This window comes from Sphaerodactylus townsendi, linkage group LG13 (assembly GCF_021028975.2).
Source record: "Sphaerodactylus townsendi isolate TG3544 linkage group LG13, MPM_Stown_v2.3, whole genome shotgun sequence".
Lineage (NCBI taxonomy): Eukaryota > Metazoa > Chordata > Lepidosauria > Squamata > Sphaerodactylidae > Sphaerodactylus > Sphaerodactylus townsendi.
The window spans coordinates 21,732,569-21,755,132 of record NC_059437.1 but is presented as its reverse complement, the minus strand read 5'-3'; the positions used below and the strand labels follow the sequence as shown (position 1 = coordinate 21,755,132).

Below are 22,564 nucleotides of genomic sequence, written 5' to 3'. Positions count from 1 at the left end.
GATAATGTGTGGGCGTGCCTTAAATCTCCTTCAAGTCCAGCTTATTTGCTTAGTACTTATTTGTTTATCCTAGTTCCCTGATCCTGTCTGCTAAAGCATAGCTCCTTGGTGCAAAATGATTGAACACTGCTTTTATCCTGGCAAGTTTGTGATCGTCTCTTTTTATGGAGGCAGTTATCTCTCACATAGTGTTCCCAGACCATGGCTGGCACCCAGCAGGGGGTGAGGTCACTGTTGTTCCTCCGAGATGCTTTTTAATAAATTGCTGCCACTGTGGTGCAATGTGACCTCAGTTCTGCTGAAAACTAGAAGTGATGACACATTGCTCTAGGAATCACGAAAACGCTATCACTTCAGGTTTCTCCTGGAAGTGATGCAGTGTTGCATATGACATGGGATATTTAAAAAAATATTCCTTCCATTGCCCAAAGTAGTGGGAAGCATGCTTACTGGCAGAGGTCTTCCACCATAGAGGGAGCCCCTGGTAACCCCACTCTCACACACAGAAGGATCCTCAATTTGTCAGCTTTTAAAACTGGCCCCTCTAGCTATCTCTTTATTATCAGTCTGATGTACAAACATTTGACTAGCACATGATAATTCCCAGGTGTTTTTATTTAACTCCCATGCTGAGAAAACCTCTTTGGCAGAGTCAGGACATTTTTCCCCCTGCCCAGTTGGCCACCTTAAAGAAGTTACAATATTGGCGAAACTGTTTTGTTTCCGGCCTGTTTTTCTTCCCTGGCAGTCACACTGGTCAATGCAAAGGTAATTCCAAGACCAGGAGTGAGCAGGAGTAGAGAGACATTGGAGCTGGAGTTGCCAGTTTCCACGTGGGACAGAGAGATCCTCCTGATTCACAGTTCATCTCCAAATTACAGACATAAAATCACCTGGAGAAAATGGATGCTTTGGAGGGTGGACTCTGTGCCATTGCACTCCACTGAGGTCCCTGTCTTTCCCTGGTCCCATCCCCAAATTTTCAAGAGTTTCCCAACTTGAATCTGCCAACCCTCCCCTCCTCCCATCCCCTGCCAGTGGCCAGTGAGAACCTGGTAACCCTAATGGGAGCACATTGGGTTGTTTTTTTTAGAATTGAAATGATAACATCATCAAATGGATCTCCCAGGAAAGGGGGGGATGAGTGCTTCAAAGCAATGGGTGCTCCATCCTGGAGCATTTAACAGTTGTGTATATCAGGAACAGTTATATCCCCCTGATCTAAAAAATGCCTTCCATACATCCTGCATTTTGCACCATTCAAGATTAAACTTGCATGGTGATTACCTGTTGCCTTTACAACAAGCCACTGGAACTTGTTAAAGAACCCCCTTCATACACAAATACAAAGAAGTCCATTCGTTTCTTCCCCTAATCTTCCCCCTTTCCACTTTCTTCTCTTTATTGCTTCCTAGGCAGAAAACCAGGTTTTTTTAAAAGATGCTGCAAGTTTTTTTTTTACATGAAGAGAAAAGAACCTTCTTTTTTGTTCTTTGCTAAATTTGTGCCTAGTGGAGTTGGAAATGCAGGAGGCAAGCTTTTGTGTGCAAACAATGACTAAACATGGAGTGCCTTGAACGCTTTGGAAAGCACTCTGTAAAGGTGTGTATTATTAATAATTGCTTCTACATGACTTTTAAAAAAGCAAATCAAATGATAAATCTATCAATTGCTATTAGCTATGTTGACTAATTCAAGCGCAGTTTTCAGCTCTTTGAATTTGTTGTTTATGGATAAAACAGAGGAATATATTGCCTCCTTTTATGCCTCTTGCTTTGAGGCTGGAGGTTGTCAGGCTGGGAAGTTTCCTTTACATGATGGGAGCAGACACTATGGAAATAATATCATGTAGGGTTGCCAAGTGCCTGCTGGCACTCCAGTGGCCAGAGGAAAAAGAAAACATTTTTAAAAAATTATTGTCAGTGGTATTAGTCTTCACTAGGAATCACCAGAATGGTTTTATTGTACAATTTCTGACGATTTCTAGAGAGGTAAGATACCACATCTGTATTTCTACAGAAACGACATCATTCTGTCACTACCGGTAACAAACTACTCCGTCACATCCATGTCCTCCCACGTCTCCCACTGGCTGCCAGACCAGGGCCATTCTAATGTCATGCAGCATTCTAGGAATTTTCCCAATTTCTGTGGTTTTACTATAGAATTCCTAGAGTGTCATGCAATGGTATTTCCTCTCTCATGTTGCTCCTATTACTGGTTTGAGCAAGAGCAGAGGCTGGAGCAATAGAGACAGAAAGTTGGGTTGCCAGCTATCACTGGTGACCTTCCAGGAGATCCTGGGGGTAGGAACAAATCCAACCTATGTAATAACTGGCACAAAACCAGAAGTGATGTTATGAGGTTGTGCTGACGTTTCACGATATGCCCCCAAGTTCTGAACTCTGAAAAATCCTAGAATATTGTACCAGAAGCACCTGTTTTTGTACCAGAAGTCATGTGCAGCGTAATGCTGTCAAGCCCCCTTCCCTAAATACTTTCCTTACCAGCCTGAGAAGAACATCAGGCCAATTCTGAGAAGTTTCCCATTATAGCCCCTCCAACCCTCCTATTTTTGAGACTATCTGCCAGACCACTCTGTGGAGCAGCAGTGGCGTTGTGGCGAAGAGCAGGTACACTCTGATCTGGAGGAACCGGGTTTGATTCCCAGCTTTGCCACTTGAGTTGTGGAGGCTTATCTGGGGAATTCAGATTAGCCTGCGCACTCCCACACACGCCACCTGGGTGACCTAGTCAGAGCTTTTGGGAGCTCTCTCAGCCCCACCCACCTCACAGGGTGTTTGTTGTGAGGGGGGAAGAGCAAGGAGATTGTAAGCCCCTTTGAGTCTCCTACAAGGAGAGAAAGGGGGATATAAATCCAAACTCCTCCTCCTCCTCCTCCTCTTCTTCTTCTTCTTCTTCTTCTTCTTCTTCTTCTTCTTCTTCTTCTTCTTCTTCTGTGAAACATGATGGTGCACTAGATGACCTATGAAGGTTTGGTTACATGTTACAAAATCCTTGGGCCATATCTATGTCCACCATAACGACTTTTAATCAGATGTATGTTTTGAGTTCCCCATTGAGGACTCGATTCCAAGGCATGTGGGGGTCTAATAAGGATTTGGGCACGAGGAGGAGAGGAGGCTCACATTTTTACCCTGCACTGTTTCCTTGAACTCTCCTGACTTGAAACAGCACTGGAAGCTGTTATTTACCTTGTTACAGAAATCTACATGGTGGCTATTAGTATCATGAAGAGCTCCTGCATTCCAATATCTACCACTGCACCACCCTTTTTTGGGCCATTGAGTTCAAAGTGGGGACCTGTCATTATTATCCTGTTTGACCTGCACATTTCATCAGGAGATGGACTATCTTTCTTCCTTTTCTCAACCCACAGACAAATAATTTGGTCAATAGCCCAGTTGTAGAGGTGAGGGGGACATGACCTGAACCCATGTCAGCAAGGGATAGTGACTTGTCCACTCACATTTTTTACCAGTTACTAATTTTTGTTTTTAGAATACCACTAATTTTAAAAAATACTGAACTATGGCAGGATCAGATGGAGAACTGTCCTTTGCTAAATTCTAGTGCAGTAGCTCCTTAGAGACCATCTTTTTATTTATTTATTTATTATTAGATTTTTATACCATCTTGTTGGTCTTTAAGGTGCTACTGCAATAGTGGAGCGCCAAGGAGGCGGAGGGGTATGCAACGCACTGGGTGTGCATCCCTGCGGGGGTGTGGCAAGGGTGTGTGGGGCGTTCCAGGGTGGATGGGGGCATGGTGGGACAGGGGTGGATGGGGGTGTGACAGGGGCGCACGGTGCACACATGCCCCAGATACAGTTCCCCCTCGCTCTGCCCCTGTGCTACTGGACTAGAATCTAGCAAAGGGCAGTTCTCCTTCTGATACCACTATTATATACCCACAAACTCTTGTTGGTCTCTGTATCAGAACCTAGAAGCTCTGGACTAGAATCCAGACTGGAGGCCTCTCTATTGCACACCAACACAGCTACCCTCTGAAACCTAATTTTGCCAGTGACACCAATGTTTTGTTATTGCTGCTGTATTTCAGTTTTGGGGACATCAGTAGCACAGCCCTAAGTTGGATTACACCCTTCTAAGACCAATACACTTAGAAGGATGTTTGTTTAGGACTGCACAGGGATCTTGTTATCTTAAATTCTGATTGAAATTCCAGTTGCTCTTGAAAAGATTATACACACATCTATTTTCTTCTAGCAGGGTTCAGGCAGGAATATGGGGGCCCTGCAAATTAACATTTAGGCACTGGGACCCTCGAAGTCTTCTGAAGAACCTGATTTGAGATGCAAGACTTGGCTTGAACCTGGGAAGATATATACTTTGCTGTTTGTGTGGGCAAAGAAAGCTGGATGGTTGTGCTCCATCTCTCAAAGCTTGCAGGCTATGAAAACTCAATGCAGTCCCTTTCAAAATCATTACATTCTATTTTTTTCCCTCTTCTGCTAAAATTATATTCAGCTCGTTTCTGTTGCATTAGCTGTTCCTGTGCTATTGTTGTGCAGCGAGAGGTTTGCATTGTCTGATAACTTGCTAGCTGGGCAAGGAAAAAAGGCAACGGACTTGTTCACAAAGATTAAAATGCTCAATCAAAGAAGGCAACAGTAGTTCGAGAATCAGCTTCTGCAGCTTGAAATAGCACTTCATGGAAAATGAGGTTTCTTGTCCTTCCTACCCGTAAGAGGTACTTCATGTAATCTGTTAATCTGCCTGAAAAGCGGCGCTATCCCCGTTTGCCAAACAAGAGTGCAGGAAAGATGTGAAGACCTAACATGCGTCAGAAATAGACCACTTGACTGGTTCATGAATCTGTTAGAAAGTATACCTTCCATAACCGCATGAAACTGTTGAGACTTTGAAGGGCCATGGCTTCAACTCAGCAAGGCAGCATTTTCCCTTGCGTCTCTGTATGGAAGTCCATGTGTTTAAAGGAGCCCTACTGCAATATTGTGGTTTATTCACCTTTCAGGACCTTAATTCTGACAGTTACGTGTGTGTGTGCGTGCGTGCGTGCGCAGATGCATATCTGACAGATATGAGGTGAAATCATAAAGACAGCCCAACTGAACTGGACCAAAGGTCTGTCCACTGAGTAATATCTGTTTTCCAGGAGTGGCGAATCAAGTGCCTCTGAGAAGTTTATAAGCTGCACATGAAGGCATCAGTCCTCGTTGGTTTCATATCTTTTGTTCAGAATTACTCCATTTCTGAGCTTGGAGATTCCATCTAACATCTGTTCCTCATGAATTGGTGTAACTGGAGAGCCAGCATGGTGTCGTGATTAAAAGCAGGTGGACTCTAATCTGGAGAACTGGGGTTGATTCCCTACTCCTGCGCATGAATGGCAGGCTTATTTGATGAACTGGATTTGTTTCCCTTCTCCTACACACAAAGTCTGCTGGGTGACCTTGGGGTAGTCACAGTTCTTCAGAACTTTCTCGGCCCTACCTATCTCACAAGGGGTATGTTGTGGAGAGAGGAAGGGAAAAGGAGTTTGTAAATCCCTTTGAGTCTCTTTACAGGAGAAAAAGGAGGAGTATAAATCCAAACTCCTCCTCCTCTTCTTTACCCACGAGGGCAGTCTATTTTGTGGCCTCACTTCTGTTGGTTGTGTTTTGTTCAACGAAGGGTTCACTTATTGAGCCTATTGCCAGTCAGTTTCATTGGGTGCCTTCCCCCGCCTCGCCCCAAGTTCAGTCGTAAAGGCAACGTTAACTCTCTCCACACGATTTATACATTTAAAATCTACTGTACGTCCTTCCCCTTTCCCTCTTAGTCATTTTTCACAAGACATGATTAATGACTTTGCATCTTTTGAATTTTAGAGCAAGTTGAATGCAATGAAAAAGGATAGAATTTTAATTCAAGTGTGTGTGTTTGTGTATGCTTGATCTTAGCATTCTAACAAAAGCAGGGCTGCCTTTAGCATTTGCATTGTCTGGAATGAAAGATCATGTCTCTTTATAAGAAGTGACATTTCATCCCCAAGATGGGAGCATAGTCAAGGCACTCCACCTCCAGGGCAGGAACCGAAGCGCTGACCAGCTGGACGCAGACTTGCCCTGTTTCTTTCATACTGACTGACTGACTGACAATCCCCCCAAAACTGCCACTCTTGATGACATTCATAAAGGTGTTACTTGGCTCCAGCCTTTCTTCCAGTGCTCCATTATATCTTCCCTCAGTTCCTTCACTTTTTCTTGCCCCTGGACGATTTCGCTTACCAGACTGATGCAGTTTCATCCTGTTGCTGGTCTTGTACGTCTAAAGATTTTCTCAGCTGGGAGGTCCAGAAAAACAGAACTATCCCCTTCCAAGATTTGGGGAAGAAAGGGATGCAGATATTTGTATCCCATCCATCTCCTAAGGAATTCAGGGGAGCACATCTACATTTCCCCCTGTTTTATTTCCACAACTGCCCTGTGAGAGTGGCTAGTCTGAGAAACCGTGAGTGTTTCAAGGTGTGTAAGAATCTTCACTGGTGGGGCCAAAATTTGATCTCTGGTTCAAGGCCAATAAATGCTCTGTCTGCTACATCACACTATCTCACATCCCCATGACATCACTGTGAGGGGATACGGTTAGTCTGAGTGGCAGCCTTTCTTAAGGTCACCCGTGGATTTGAGCCCAAATCTGACCAATTCAGATCCAACATTCTATCCACTGCACCCATATTATCCTGAATAACAAGTTTGGGTGGATCAAGAGGCACTCTTTAGACTTTCATACCACTTTCATACCACTCTTTAGACTTTCATACCACTGTGCAGAAGTTCGCTCTCACTGAATGGAACCGAGCCTCCAGAGACAGCTCCCCCTGCTGGGTAGTTGCCCGACCTGCATGGCACCAATATGGTGCCTACGTTTGCACAATATACAGGGAACGTTGGGGTGGATGTTAACTATTTTTTCTTCTCTAGAAAAATGTGATACATTTAGGGAGTAACAACTTCCCTTTTTGCAATCAGATGCTCATTGTGTGGCCTCCCTACTTGTTTTTGGCATGCACATTACTCAGCAGTGTGCCAGACGTCTCTTTTGTTATGTGCCAATTAACTGAGCTTGATAAATACTGATTATACATAATTTATATTGAATAATCCTTTCTTTTCCTGTGACTGTAAAAACAATCGGCTTTGAAAGAGGATAAGTTGTCCTTTGATACTGTAAAACAGCTGACCCTTTCTGAGTGTTAAGATTTTTCCTAGTGATTATGCCAACAGGATCATCTTGGGCTTAGAAGCAATTCCAGTCAAATCAAACTCCTGCTTGCCATTAGGGAGGGACACACTAGTCCAAAGGTCACTGTTTATGAACCCAGAGTACCAAGAAACTATTAAAAATTGTAGACAGAGAAACTACAGAGAAATGTGTGTTTTGAAAGTTAATTTTAATTATTAGTGCAGATCCGTCAGGAGTCATTATTGTTTACCTTTCCGAGTGAGGAAGAAGCCTAGGAACAGAAGAGGCCACCTGATCGATTGTGGCATCCTGCACTCTGATTGGTCTAATGACTAGGTGATGCAAAGTGAGGAAGAGGTTAGCTCCCTGACTGAACAATCTGAGAGGCTTTTTGGTCTTGAGCATTCCTGTTGTTAAGTGCTGTCTGCCTTAATTGTGTGTGAAAAACTAAATATCTTTAAGGGAAATAGTCAAAGTGTGGGACAGCTGTTGTTATCAGTCTGGGTGCTGGGTGGAAGCAAATATATACACAGAGAAAGTATACTGATGGAAGAGTTTATTGGCGGGCCAAGCTGTAGGGCCATAATAAACCAGGATAAGAATATCTTCTAGTGAGAGAAGGATTCCTTCATGTCAGTTGTTCTGGGGTATTGGGATTTGTTTTGGTTTGGTGTGCCTCAGTAGAGAGTTTATGTTTTATTTTGCGGGGTTTTCCTAACTGGGTGAGCTATGTGAGGGTACTGTGTATAAGTGCCAAGACAGTGTTAGCACCTTGTATGTGAAGGAGCCAGTAGCCAGTACCATCTCTACAGTTAAACCTAACACTACCATTTCCTGAAGCACCTCAGTCCTTGAAGGGGAAAAGGCACAAAAACTGACAGAACAAGTCAATGAGTGGTTTCCCTGCCTTGATGATACTTGAATATGGGGTGGGGAGGGTCTGTTGGGCATACATATTGTAGTTTGACTCTTGTTATGATCTTTTAAAATAATCTCATTTGACTGTTTTGTTACATTTTCTTACTATTTCTCTTTTGATAAGAAATCTGCATTGACAGTTATCTTCTGGCTTTAGTGAACATATCAGTACAGTAGAAAGAATTGCAACTGTATGGTTTCAACCTATTTGTCTTTTCAAGGACAGTTTTCGAGCCTGTTTGTGGCTAGGGAGAAGACTGTTTAGTGCCTGCTTTTCAAAAGCTCAACAAGTCTTATGTGCTTGTATGTGATTTCTCTGTCTGATGGGGGAAAAGTAAAAATGAATTGTGTTGTGCCACATTTATTTGGGGAGAAGTCCCATTCAGCGTGTCCTCGGCAAATTCCTAATGTAATATCATTTTTCTTTCTAGTTCATTTTTATCTCACTTTTCCTCCAAGGTGCTCAGGGGAGTATAGATGGATTTCCCTTCTCCATTTTAACCTCTGCGAGAATGATTGATCTAAGGTCATTTGCTAAAACTCGAGGGCATCTGGGGGTTTGAACCCAGATCTTCCACACTGTAATTTGACACCCCAGCCACTATGCTATACTGACTCTGTGATGAAATGGCATAGTATGCTCAGTATTTTCTGCTGGGAGGCTGGCTGAAGAGCCTGAACTAAAGGAAAGTAGGGTATAACTATTTTAATAAACCAACAAGGAGCTCTACCATTTTCATCGGCAGTTTGCATTTCTTGTGTACATAGCTCTGTGGTGTGCTTGAGCTTGAAGGCCTGAGGAAGAAAGACTGCGGACACTCTGTTGGAATCTGACTTTGATATTGTACTTTGATCCTTGCAATTCATGATTGACTCATTTATTATTATTATTTTCCCAAAAAGAAATACTAGTTTCTGCTCATCAGCAAATAAAGCTATTAGGATGCATTTGATAAACTTAATGCCATGCAGACTTCTATACCATTTGGTACCAAGTGAAGTTAATGATCTGGCCCTCTGGAATTAGCCTGCTGCAGCAGGTATTCTAGAATTGATCTTTGGATAAGACACACAACATTGCATCTAAGTTATTTTTTTTTTTAGCAGACTAAGCGTCTGGTTGTATATTAGGTCCCCAGTCTAGCAGGTACCTGACATCGCTGATTGATTTTATTTTCTTGTTTCCCTTTATGCCATTAAATTCTTGTTTAACTGTTTGTTTATTATTTAAGGTATTGATCCAGCATATGGTGCACACTGCAGTTGCAATAAAAAATTAATAATGCAGCTAAAAGTGAAATCACCTGCTGTATATAAAAAAAGTAGTCAACATCTGGTCTTCCATAAGCTGTTCCTCAAAGATGGTTTTTAAAAATTGGTAAAATTTTAGCTTTTGCTTCTAATGGAAAGATAACTTGGCTTTTGGTAATTGAAAGAATCTGAGAGGAGAGACCATGCCATGAATACTAGTCTCTTGAATGTATAGATAGTGGGGGGTATTTGTATAGATAGTGGGGAGAATACCAGACAAGGCCTTGGAAAACAGGTCCGGTTCTTCACTAGGTGAGTCTCCCTCAGACAAACCTACCTCAGAGGGCTTCTGTCAAGACAAAATGGAAGATGCAAATCATGTATGCTACCTTGAGTTCCTCAGAAGAGGGGTGGGATAAAAATGTGAAAGACCAAGGAAAAAAAAGAAATGTGAACTGTTTTGTACCCTTCTTTTCCTCTGGGGATTTTTGGCCTGTATACAAGTTAATCCCTTTTTATCTTTGCACCCTCACTGTGAGGTAGGTGAAGCTGAATGGGAACTTGAATTTAGGTCTCTCCAGACGAGAGGGCTTTCTGTTGCATAGTTTATATACCATCAACTAATTCCGCTGGCTGGAAGAAGAATAGGATGTTCTTTTTCAGGTCCTGCTTTCACACTCTGCAGCAAACACTTGAAAGGCTGCAGGTTGGAGAGGATGATAGTTAAGTTATTCTACTTCCACACAGTCTGATTGCCATCACTAGTTCTGGGGTCTCATTTGGAGAAAAATGCACCCCTCTGTGCTTGACTTGGTGGTGCCTGGGATTACACTAGCACCTATATGCTTCTGTACATTCTTTTTTTTTCAGCTGTAAGGAGTGTGTTCTAGATAGAGTTGCCAATTCTAGTGTGGGGAATTCCTGAAGATTTGGGAGAATACCTAGGGAGGTCAGAGGTTGGGGGGAAGGGGGCTCAGTGAGGATGTGATGTCATAGAGTTCACCCTCCAAAGCTACCTTTTCATCCAGAGGAACTGACCTCTGTGAACTGGAGATCTGCCTTAATTCCAATAGAAATCAAAACCTCACCTAGGCCCCTTCCGCACGCGCTAAATAATGCGTTTTCAAACCACTTTCACAACTGTTTGCAAGTTGATTTTGCTATTCCGCACAGCTTCAAAGAGCACTGAAAGCAGTTTGAAAGTGCATTATTCTGCATGTGCGGAATGAGCCCTAGTGGTTGAAAACCCAACACGCCCCCAACCTTCACTTGGCCAGACTTTCAGATCCATCATCAAATTCTAGCTGTGGCTAATATCCAGCCCCTTGATGTGTGACACATTGTGCGAGCTTTAGCTCTGAGTTGAAGACATTAATCTGTATGCTACCTCCACTTTTAAAAAAGGTTGGCTGGTTGTCCTCCTTTTAAGACCTTGGGAATTAATGAAACCTGCTTGCTGGCTGACAGGGGAAAGTTGTGCTTGAACAGAATGGGAAATTAGGTCCAGCTGCTTAAAGCATCCTCCAGTCTTTGGCATGACACTGCCTGGCTAGTGGTGCCTAGGGGTCTGCCTCATTTTATTCAGTATTTTTCAAGTTCAGGGATTTTTCACACACACACACACCCCAACACACACTCACACACAGCCAAAGTCCCATATCAGCTTTTTTCAGGAATTTGATTTTTTTCGGGTCTATTAAACCCAAACCTGAAAATGTCCAGGTGTCTCCAAACTCCACGTGGCCTTGGAGGCAATAGCAGTGCAGAGCTAAGTGCTGGGCTTGGCATTATTTGGGATCCACTTTTCAGCTCCCTTAAATAGCTGCTTTTTTCCAGGATAACACCCCCACCACCACCACCACCACCATACTAATAAGGTAATTTTCAGGATTTTTTTCCAATTTGGCTGTGCTGAATTCTAACTCCTAGTGCTAACTTCATCTCCCCTCCCTGGAATTGGGTGGCATGTTAGCCGTTGTAATTAATATCCAAAAGGCATTCTTCATAGTGCGTCTGAAATGTAATATCCTGGGATAAATGTTTAATTCTTGTTGAAATATGCCAAGAAAATATTAATGAAACATCTGGCAGGTGTCTTCTCTTCTTTCACCTCTCGTCCTCTCTAATCCATAAACCTGCATTTTATTTTATTTTTCCCCTTTAAAACCCACAGATTGCTTGATCTGGATACAAGGGCAATCTAGTCAGCACTGCCGGATGAGGAATATCATTTTGAATTGCTGAAATCTACATGTTTTTAAAATAGAATATTCTTGTGACCGGAGAGAGGCATTCACATGGGCCGTGCCGCTTCTTTCATTTAAAAGAACTCTGGCTGTAGGCTGCCTCGCAGTGGGGCTCATCCTTCAACATTCTCCAAACACCAACAGGGGCATGCTTATGAATGGCATTTCTCAAGGATCACTGCCAGAGCTCCCTTTCCTGTTACTACACATTACAGAAGTGTCTACTCTGCTTCCTGTTCGGTGTTTTCCTTTATTTTTCCATGGCTTGTCCTCTGTAGAGTTAAAGCATATCTCAGCGGCTGCAGAGTATGAAATGACAGGCTGTGTATCCAATACCCGCTCACAAATGTAATTTCTTGAGTTGATGGGGAAGAATCCGACATACTAGTTTTCAGTTTACAGAATATGTTTTTAAATATGGTTTTGTAGATTTGGGTTTTAGATATCCTGTCTTTTTTTTTCATTTTGGTATGGCTTGCAACCATTTTTTTTAAAAAATGAGATATAATGTCTTTTTGAAATGTGTAGGACAGGGATATTGAACTCATTTGTTATGAGGCCCAGCTGGATATGACATAAATGTGACTTGGTTGGGCCAGGCTGCTGGGCTATGGTGGCTTCCTTGGCTGCCCCAGAATGACACTGGGTGGGGGTGTCTGGACTGGTAAACCTACAGCAGTGGTGGCGAACCTATGGCACATGTGCCACAGGTGGCACTCAGAGCCCTCTCTGTGGGCATGCGCCCAAAGAGTTCATCATGTGGGGTGGCGGATAATCACCCCCCCCCCACACACACACACACACATATAGGCTGGCCTGGGCCACTGGGCCAGACCTGTTCAAAGTGTTGCATGGTTGCTTCACCAAGCTTACTTCCATGTAATGTGCGCCTCTGAGCCAACTGTTTTTTCTAAACTAAAACCTCAGTATTCAGGTTAAATTGCCGTGTTAGCACTTTGAGATAAATAAGTGGGTTTTGGGTTGCAATTTGCGCACTCAGTCTCGAAAAGGTTCACTATCTCTGACCTACAGCATAGTGGGGTGGCTGCCTTGGGAGGACTGGTAAGGCCCATGAACCAGCTGAGAAAAAAAAACACCCATTCCTGATTTGGTCTGGCAAGCCCAATTGGCTTGCTAGGCCAGATTGGGAGGAAGACAGGCATCACCTCAGCTGGCTCGCAGGCCTAATAAGCTCCCTCAAGAGCCAGATCTGACCCCGGGCCATTTGTTTGACACCCCTGATATAGGGAATCTTTGAAGGGCTGGAGCCATTCAAACATGTGACGATCACATTTGTTCTCTGTCATATTATATACTGGGAGTACACAGGGGCAGTTCTGTCTGCATGCTTGGCATGATCTTGGCAGCCATTTTCAGAATTCTTGTATCACAAGTGATCTAGTTTTGGGAACAAATCACTTGATCAATTTGATGCCTGGAAATAAAGCCAAAAGCCAATGCTCACAATAATGCTGAACGAAGCTGAGTCTCTTGCTAGGGTATTAATTTAGAGCAAAATGCCTTTCCTGAGGGCTCATCTGACTTTGTTGTCATCCATACATGACAGTCACATATACAAAAGTCACTTATATTGTCCATATATGAACACAGATCTTGCTCTGCACTTAGATGGGGTATCCCTAAGTCTCCTGAACCAAGGCAGAAGCTGGAATATAGAGAGAGTTTGAAGAGCTCTTTGTTCAAATCTGGCAGGTTGCAGACTAAAGTACCAATTTCATGCATGAGTTTTCCCCAAACTTCTGCATAATTTTCAGCTTTTCAGGCAATCGGCTGAATAAAGACAGCATAAATGCTCAAATGCTACATAAATTTTGGCTTTGTGAGCAGGGGCTCTGGAATGCAAAATAAAACAAATATCTGATAAGAAGGTAGCACAAAATTTTAAAAATGTATTTTCAGTTTCAGTTACAATACTTCCCATGCTCAAATAACACATTATACTGTAGTACTAAAGTTTCCTAAACAAACTATGAAATATATGTTGTGCCAGGTTTGACCAAAGTTTGAGTTCTTTTATTAAACTGTACAGTTACTGGGTTTTGAAAGTATCACTGGTTTCATCAGGACAGCTAGCCCAGCACTGGCAACTGGTGGGAAGTATAAAAGGGTAAGGACATGCCAATAGGTGTTCTCACACCACGATGTCAGTTAGGGTGTGAATCCAGGAGAGATGCCATTGCATTAGGGCAGCACTCTAGGATTCTCCCCAAACTCTATTGCTCTATAAATCCTAGACCATTGCACTGATGTGATAACCTTGGTTTCAGGTTCATAGGAAGTGATGTTGCAGCATCAGAACAATGTTTATCCCCTCCATTCCGCCCCACCTCTACTGAGTGGTGGCAGGCAACTAGGAGTGCTGGACAAGAGTCTTATCGGTGGTAGAGGGCTGATTTAGGCCCTTTCCGCACAGCAAATTCTGAGCAGGTTACAGCTGGGATTAACAAACCCAGTATAGCCCCAGACACTTTGTATGACTGGCTGTTCCATGGACAGCCAGCGCATTGACCAAGGCATGCACCTTCGTATGGAGGCACTTTTTTTGGTAACTTTCCTAAAACTTACCTTCCTCTGATGCAGCTACGCAGGCAGGTGCACAGAGCCTTGCTGGAGCCAGCAGTGCCTGCATGGCTTCACAGGTGGGAGTCGGGGCGGGGGGGGGTCTCAGCCGCATAACGTGCCTTGCAGCCGCAGCCATTCCCTCAGCTGTGGCTGCAAGACAAATTAAAAACAAAAGAATCACACATAGTGTGATTCTTGAAAACCCGGGGTGGGGGAACGCGGAGCAGATCTGCATTAGGATCGAAATCCATGCGAAGTTCCCCCCAACCTGAGTTTTTTACCGGTGTTATCTCAGTATAATTGTGCTGTGCAGAATGGTCCTTACAGAAGACTTGCTGCTTTTTTCAGCAGGAGTAGTGGTTTAACTGGGCACTGCCTCATTTCTTCAGTTTCTTGGCAGTTTTGCAGTACTATGATGTACAGCCTGTTTTCCAGCAGTAGTCAGTTGCTGCAACATTCTGTACTGGAGACATGAGTAACAAGGCTTTAAAGATAACTGGAATAAGACAGTGAGGCTTGTTGTTTGATTACGCCAGTTTAGCCTGGATCATTCAGATTAATATACTATTTCTTTGCAATGGCTGAGAACAGGAGGGTATCAGCCAACACAGTTGTTTTACTCCCACACAAATAAGCAACTGGATTAAAATGTTTCATTTTGGCTACTTAGCTTTTAATTTTCTAAATACCCTGCAGATCGCTTTTCCTTTTCCATTTAGCATGCAGAGTTCTATTTTGATGTGATAAGTGCGCTAAGTAACTTGGGAACATGTATAGTTCACTCCTGTGTTGGTTTTATATCAATTTAAGTCTCATACCTTCCAGAGAATCTTGAGAATTGTATGGTTTCTTTTGAGGATCGTCTGGTCGGTTTGGGAACCTGGATTACAAAACTAGGTTTACTGTGTAAAGGTGAGGGAGGGAAAAATAGTGTTAGAAAACAAGTTAGGTCTCAGCCAGATTCAGTAGACTGTACTGAAAAGTTCACTGTTGTTGTGTACCAAATGAAGAGAAAATGCTGGAGGAAAGTACAGAAAGCCCAGAATTCTTTTAAGGAGTAGTGTGCAGATGCAAGCCCTGTTCAGATGACATCGATTTATTTATTTTACTTAATTTAAACTCTGCCTTTCTCTCCCCAGTGGGGACTCAGAGCAGATTACATTGTTCTTTTTTCCTCCATTTTTCCCCTCACAACAACCCTGTGAGGTAGAGAGGAAGAGTGTGTGAGTGGCTCAGTCACTGCAATTTTCCATGGCAAAGTGGGGATTCAAATCTGTGTTTCCTAGATCTTAGTCCAGTGTTTTATCCACTGTACCACAATGCTGGATGAGCATGCATGTAATATAGAAGCCTACATATTTCAATGACTATACAAAGTATGTACCTGTCCCTTACTTTTCCATAGTTAATTTTCATATGGCAAGAGCCTTGTGCTTTTCCAGTGGTACTTGTGTAAATATGTATCAATGTTTGCATGTTTCATGCAGTTGCGTAATGGAACACATGCAGGTTATTATCCATGTGTGTTCACTGTTGTTAAAGTCCTTGCTATCCCCAGTAGGATCCAGGTTGAAATCGGACAGACACAAACAGCTCTGGGCTTCTGCTGCACCTCACAGAATGTGTTGGAGTGCATATATTTGAAGCCCCTCTCAGCCCTGCAGAGCTAGTTTCAAAATGGCCAGTTTGAAGTCCTATGATTTTGAGCAGAAGAACGCCACCCCTTCCTCCCAAGATGGGACCTAGCAAATTCTCTGTTCGCTCCACAACAGGCAGCTACAGCAAAGAGAAGAAACCTTAGGCATATTCGAAACAATGCCCCGACCTCTGAAGCATTGTCAGAAAGACAAATCTAACATGCTGTGAAATCCTCTGCAGTGGAAATGCTAAAATAAAAATGATTAGTGTCCTCTCTCTTCTTCTTCTTCTTTTTTTTTTTACTTTGGAATAAATATTAAACTTAAGTGAATAAAAGTGGAAAGTGCTTCTAAGGAGCAGTAATTATTAAGGAGATGAGCCTGCGGAGGCCAGCATTTCTTTAGAGAATATTATATTGCTGTTTGCTCCATCGTAACTTATCGAAATTGCTTATTTAACAACCCATTTATGTATTTCCCATTCTGTCCACAATGTACTTCAAATGGAGATGGAAAACATTAAAGCCGGCTTTCTTCTTCTGGATGACACAGGAGAAGGGGAGTGGGAATCGCTTGCATTTTTAAATGGAAAGAAAGCATAGGAAGCCAGTATGAGTGTTATCTAGTACATACATGCGCTCCAACATTTCACAGATGGAAATAATGCTTTGTAACCAGAGCTGCCAACTCCAGCTTGAAAAATCCCTGGAGATTTGGGGGTTGAGCTTGAAAAGGGGAGGGCTTGGGGGAAGGCCTGAACTGGGTATAATGCCATATAGCGCACCTTCCAAAGTAGCTATCTTCTCCAGGGAAACTGACCTCTGCATTCTGGAGGTCAGTTGTAATTCTCAGAGACCTCAAGGATGGCAAATCCGTAAGTGGATAATCACAAATTAATGGTGGTGACATGATGTGAACATTGAAAAACTGGTAGATGTGCTCCATGAAAAGGATTTCAGAAGACACTGGGGGAAGCCATGGGAGGTAACAAAATTGCACACCTCATGTGTACATTTTTGCACTTGTGGAAGCACTGGTCTGGCTCCAACCTAATGTTTCTCCTCGAACGCTGAGGGGGCTATTGTATTCATAGTGCAATCCTAAGCAAAGTTACACCCTAAATCCCATTCAAGTCAGTTGGCCTAGGATGGCCCTGGCTGTCTGTTTCATCACAGGTCTTCTGCTAGTGGGCCATGACCTGCATGCAGCTTGTTTCTTTATCTAAGACCAGTTTCACCTGTAGCACCACTGCCACTTGTATTTACCCCATTTTGAAAGCAGAAAGGGGCTGAGCTTGGACACAGGAGGCTTGGGGAAGGGCCTGAGCCAGGTACAATGCCATAGAATCCATCCTCCAAGGGCAATATTTTCATCAAGGGAACTGACCTCTGTAGTCTAGAGATCAGGTGTAATTCTGAGAAGTCTGCAGGCCCCACAGGGAAGTGGGCAACCCAACTTGTAACACCCGAATTCTTATACATACCAGTGCAATGAAGTTGATGGACTTAGAAGGTGGTAAATCTACTGAGAACTACACTGCAAACATCACTCCCAATCCTCTCCTGCTCATGTTGCTGACAGTTCTATGTAGCTATATCTGATAACTCTGCAGCAGCCGGTCCTCCACTGATTTTAAAAGCCCAGAAAGTTTTCTCTTGCTAAAGCGTATTTGAGTAATACATTATCAACAATTTTAAATGCATTTTAGCAATTTCTGCAATATACTTGCACCCTCCGAAAAATTTGAGGAAATATGGTCTCCCTGGTTAAAATTTGAGAAATATGGCTTGGGTTTGTTCTCGGCTGGGTTTAAGTTTTAGAATAAAGAGGATATTGATTCAAGAGTATATTGTATCTGTTCAGTTTGTTTTTGTTTTCTTTTTGTATTTTTGATCTGGTCTAGGATACAAATTTATTACTATAATGACATATTAGTTAGAGAGATGGAATGTAAGATACTTATTTCTCAGATGGATGTGGAAAAGGTCAGAATTGACATTAACTGTATCTTTTATCTCATTTTTGTTGCTGTTCTTGTATACTATTATATGTATTTTTACTGAGAATTAATTTTAAAAATTTTAAGTCTTGCACCCTCCTCTACATTGGTTTAGTCTTATGGAGTAAAAGTCCCTGCTCTTTCATTCCGTTTGTTAGTTAGAAATGTAGCTGGCATGAGTTTTCCTCTCCTGACTTCTGTTGCATCCATCTCTGTATTGTCTCGCTAATAAAAGGATGTTATTTTGAATGCAACCATTTCAGTCATGACAGCCTAAAAACAGGAACCAGAGTGAGTACGTAAAAGGGAATGTCACAGTTGCAGCACATAAAAGGGCAGACTATGCCATGCGCTGTGTTTTAGTGTTCATACACATGCATCAGCATGTGTGGGCACTAGAGTCATGATATAGTTCTAACACTCAGGGCTGAATTTACACAGGGATAGAGGGAGAGGAAACTGCATTGAGGGCACGACCTGCCAGCGCCCCCACCCCGATCCGCTCCTGGGAGGGGGTCTTGGGGGCAATTTTCTGCCCCCACATGACACCAATGGCGCACACCCAGGGTACAGTGCCCCCCCCCCGCCCTGTTGGTGCTTCTCCACTGGATCTACATTTTTTTAAAAGGAGGGCAAAATACAAAATGTTATCCCCATATATTTTATATAAATTTTATATATGTGTATATAATTAATAACTCTTTTAAATGATAGAATAAATTATGTTGACCTCTATGAACTGTTAATGAATAATTATTCTTTCATTATTCTATCTGTCTATAATGTTTGGCTATTCCCTCAGCCGCTTTGCACACACAAAAACCAAGGAGAACATTTTTCAGCCTAGCCTTTTCCCAGGCATTTTTTAAAAATACTACACTCATAATTTTGTCATGGGAAACACCAACCGCACCTCTTGTTCCTTCGCAGCCTGATAAAGTACAGCTCAAGAAAAGCTTTATCTGGTAATTATGCTACTAGAGGCTAAAATGACTAAAGAAGAAGAAGAAGAAGAGTTTGGATTTATAACCCCCTTTCTCTACTGCAGGAGACTCAAAGGGCTTACAATCTCCTTGCCCTTCCCCCCTCACAACAAACACCCTGCGAGGTAGGTGGGGCTGAGAGAGCTCCGAGAAGCTGTGACTAGCCCAAGGTCACCCAGCTGGCGTGTGTGGGAGTGTACAGGCTAATCTGAATTCCCCAGATAAGCCTCCACAGCTCAGGCGGCAGAGCTGGGAATCAAACCCGGTTCCTCCAGATTAGATACACGAGCTCTTAACCTCCTACGCCACTGCTGCTCCCGAAACTGAAGTTACTGCACTTTAGTCACTGGAAAAGGCCCACTGAAAATGACAATAATGCTTGAAAACATTTACGGCAGTAGGAAAAGAGGAAGACCCACCAGGAGATGGACGGACTCAGTAAAGGAAGCCACAGCACTTAGTTTGCATGACATGAGCAAGGCTGCAAATGAGAGAATGTTTTGGAGATCATTCCTTCACAAGCCAGACGTGACTTGATGGTGCATAATGCATGTGAACAGGTCCTCCATTCTTGGCCCCCACCCCTTTCCCGAGGTGTAGTATCAGTCTCTTTAGGGAGGGCCAAACCTAACAGATGAGAGGGAAGGTCTACTCGTGACCTTTGGCAAAGCCAAGCATAACACAGCTCCCAGTTTTAAAACAGGAGGCGTGAGAGAGGAGCCTGTCCTGTCCCCCTCCACCTTGTTTGACTCCAGGAGCCAGTTTTTAATATGGCATCCAAAGGGCCAAAATGGGGACACGATTGGGAAAAAAAAGAGCTGTTCGAGCAAATGTATGAATACTCAGTCTAAAGACTGTACAATTATTCTGTTCTCAGAATAGTCCCATAAATGTGATATCTTTAGAGCTTGCTAGCAGTTTTTGCATTCTAAACTTAAAGTTCATTTTCGTGTAGGCATTTCTTCCAATCATCATCAGGACTGGTTTCCTAAGTAAGCCAGATGCATTCCCTGCAGCAATAGTTCTCTTCTATTTATATAATATATTATAAAATAAGTATCTGAGGAAACTCAGTTCTTTCAACTCTATGTATATGTGCCATAGAAGCTGCCAAATTCACTCCAGGAGCTGAAGAGGGTCAGGAAATGGGATGTGTGTTGCTTTTAAAAGCTCCGTTTGCATTCCTTTCTGCTGGCTAAATCAGAAGTACAATCCCCCCCCCCTCAAAAAAATAGGGGCGTGTCTGAATGACAAAACTTAAACTTTTAATGTTGGTTTATTTTGATTATGAAAACAAAAGACGTCTGTGGAAAGGAGAAGAGACTATTGACAAAGCAACGGTTTGAATGTTTCAATGGAATGGTTTAAACTTAGCAGGGAAACATTCTGGCAGCTTAGAAAACACTTTTGCAAAAACAAGAGGAGGTTATTGCAAATTTCCCAGCAAATCCTTAGAATGTAGCTAATTATAAAAATATGAGAAATTATAACAGATCCCTATAATTTACTTGCCTCCATGTTCACAGTGAGTGACACTAGGAAATGGCTGAAGGGGGGGTAGGAGTCAACTCTCCTTTATTGATCCACAACAGACAAAAGTCCCAAAGGATGCAATAATGGATTGACCCAGCTTCCATACACTCACCCCATCTCACCATTGAAATACCAGAAGCATGGTACCTCTGCTATGGAAGGGCAGCAGACCACTGAGATTTGGGAAGGAAAAATGGTGAACACCGGAAACTGCTTTATTTGGAGTCAACCACTTGTTCATTTATCATGATCATTGGCATTGGGACTGGCCATGGTGGTATAGGCAGAAATTTTCCCAGATCTACTCCCTAAGATAATGATATCGGAGCCTGGGACCTTAAAAACAACCCTCCAAAAATCCATGTATTGTAACTGTATCCAGAGTAATCAGAAAAAATACTGTTACTGTATCTCCTCCTTTTTCATTCTAGTTCTGCTTTGCCTGTAAGCCAGTATATCATGAGTTTTTCCCCCTAACACCATAAACCCTATATATTTATCTCCTTCTGGCGAGTGTAGCTGTAGCAATGGATTTAATACTCCTGTCAGACCCCAGGGAGAGGGGGTGTCGTATTCTATCTGTTTTTATGTCTTCATTTCTGCTGATGATACTGCACCTAACATCCCCCCCCCCCTAAATCCAGTGCTTTCTTTGATTCCTTCCATGAGCCCCATAAATATCTGGTTGCTATCCAAAAGTGTCTGCCTTCTTTTGAATATGCAACTACTTTTTATTTTCTGCTGGTTCTTGGTGTTTAACCACTCCAGAATAATATCTATTCTTGATGGTTTTGTATATTTGCAGGGGGGGGGGGGAGACAATGAAAAGGGTTATCTTTCTTAGTGAATACCTGTTTAAAACATTACCTCTGATGCCATGTCAGTAAACCATTACGGAGAGGACCTCTTTTCTTTTTCCTTCTGAAATTGCTTTAACGGGCTTTTGAGAGCCTAAATATTATGATTTGTGCAAGAAATGAATGTTCCGGGGATGGTACTTGGGAATGCAATACCGTGCATTTACAGCAAAGGTTGCAGCCTCTATCTCATGCAATTATTTCTCCATGGATCCTGTGCAATAAAATATATCATTACTAGGAAATGGTGGGTTTCCAAACACCAATGGAGATTATAGCTATAAAATCGCTTCCAGATAGCACGATTCAGATCTGCTGAAATCAATGCACAGAACAGCGTGTTCGTGTTTGCCAGATGCAAAAGTTCATAAATTCCATCTGTTTTGAAGCATGGCTCTTTAAAAATGGCCAAATCCATAATTGGCAAGCAGGAATCTTTCACACGCAAAGCATGTGCTGTATCACTGAGCTATGGGCCTTCCTCAACGAACCATGGGCTATAGCAATGCAAACAGGAATCAGAGCACATGTTCTTCCTATTTACCTTCCCCTTCCATTCTCCTTCTGTTTTGCAGTAAGGAGTCACTGCAAAGATGATATCATGGGTCTTTCGGTTTTACCGTCTGGCTTCTTTCTGGATCTGACTGCAGTGTTTTCTTGTTTATCAATGTGTTAGACTCATCCTTCTACAACTGTCTCTCTTTGTAATAGCTTTGCCTTTTTTGTTGTTTTAGTCTGTTCACAGTTCTCCAGAGGAGTCTATGCCATCTTTGGATTCTATGACCAGATGTCGATGAATACACTAACATCGTTTTGTGGAGCACTGCACACATCATTCATCACTCCCAGTTTCCCGACCGATGCGGATGTGCAGTTTGTCATTCAAATGCGGCCAGCTCTGAAAGGAGCCATCTTGAGCCTTCTGACATATTACAACTGGGAGAAATTTGTGTACCTCTATGACACAGAAAGAGGTGAGAAGAATCTTTTCCCCATTCCACCATACATCCTTCTTTCTACTCCTGAATCCAATGTAGACTTGTTCTGGTTTCCTCCTTGAGGAACTGAGTGGTATAGCTAAGTCTGAGATCAACAACTGGCAATTCCAAAAAACAAATCTGGCCCTTCAGGCAATTACCACCTGACCCTTCCAGTTGTCAATAGCACAGCAATGGAGAGGTGTCAATGACTGGTGTCTGTGACAAAATGACTTGTAAACAGGTCATTAGGGGAACAGAGACTTGGCCCATGATTCTTCATTTTCTGCCCAAGGTGACTGCCTGGGAAAACTAGTTTGAAATAAAGCAAATATCCTTTCGTTTGCT

At 42.7% G+C, this 22,564-nt stretch overlaps 1 protein-coding gene across 7 annotated transcripts in view; it reads left to right on the top strand.

The window, feature by feature from the left end:
- Window positions 1-22,564, top strand: part of GRIA3 (glutamate ionotropic receptor AMPA type subunit 3) — a 221,850-nt gene that overhangs the window by 34,829 nt on the left and 164,457 nt on the right. For all 7 annotated transcript variants that reach the window (XR_007246017.1, XM_048514048.1, XM_048514049.1 and 4 more), the window contains exon 3: window positions 21,974-22,213. Coding sequence is in view for 6 of the 7 variants with exons in the window: in XM_048514048.1 (XP_048370005.1) it covers window positions 21,974-22,213 (240 nt within the window). In the remaining variant the exon portion in view is untranslated. The remainder of the gene's footprint in view (window positions 1-21,973; window positions 22,214-22,564) is intronic.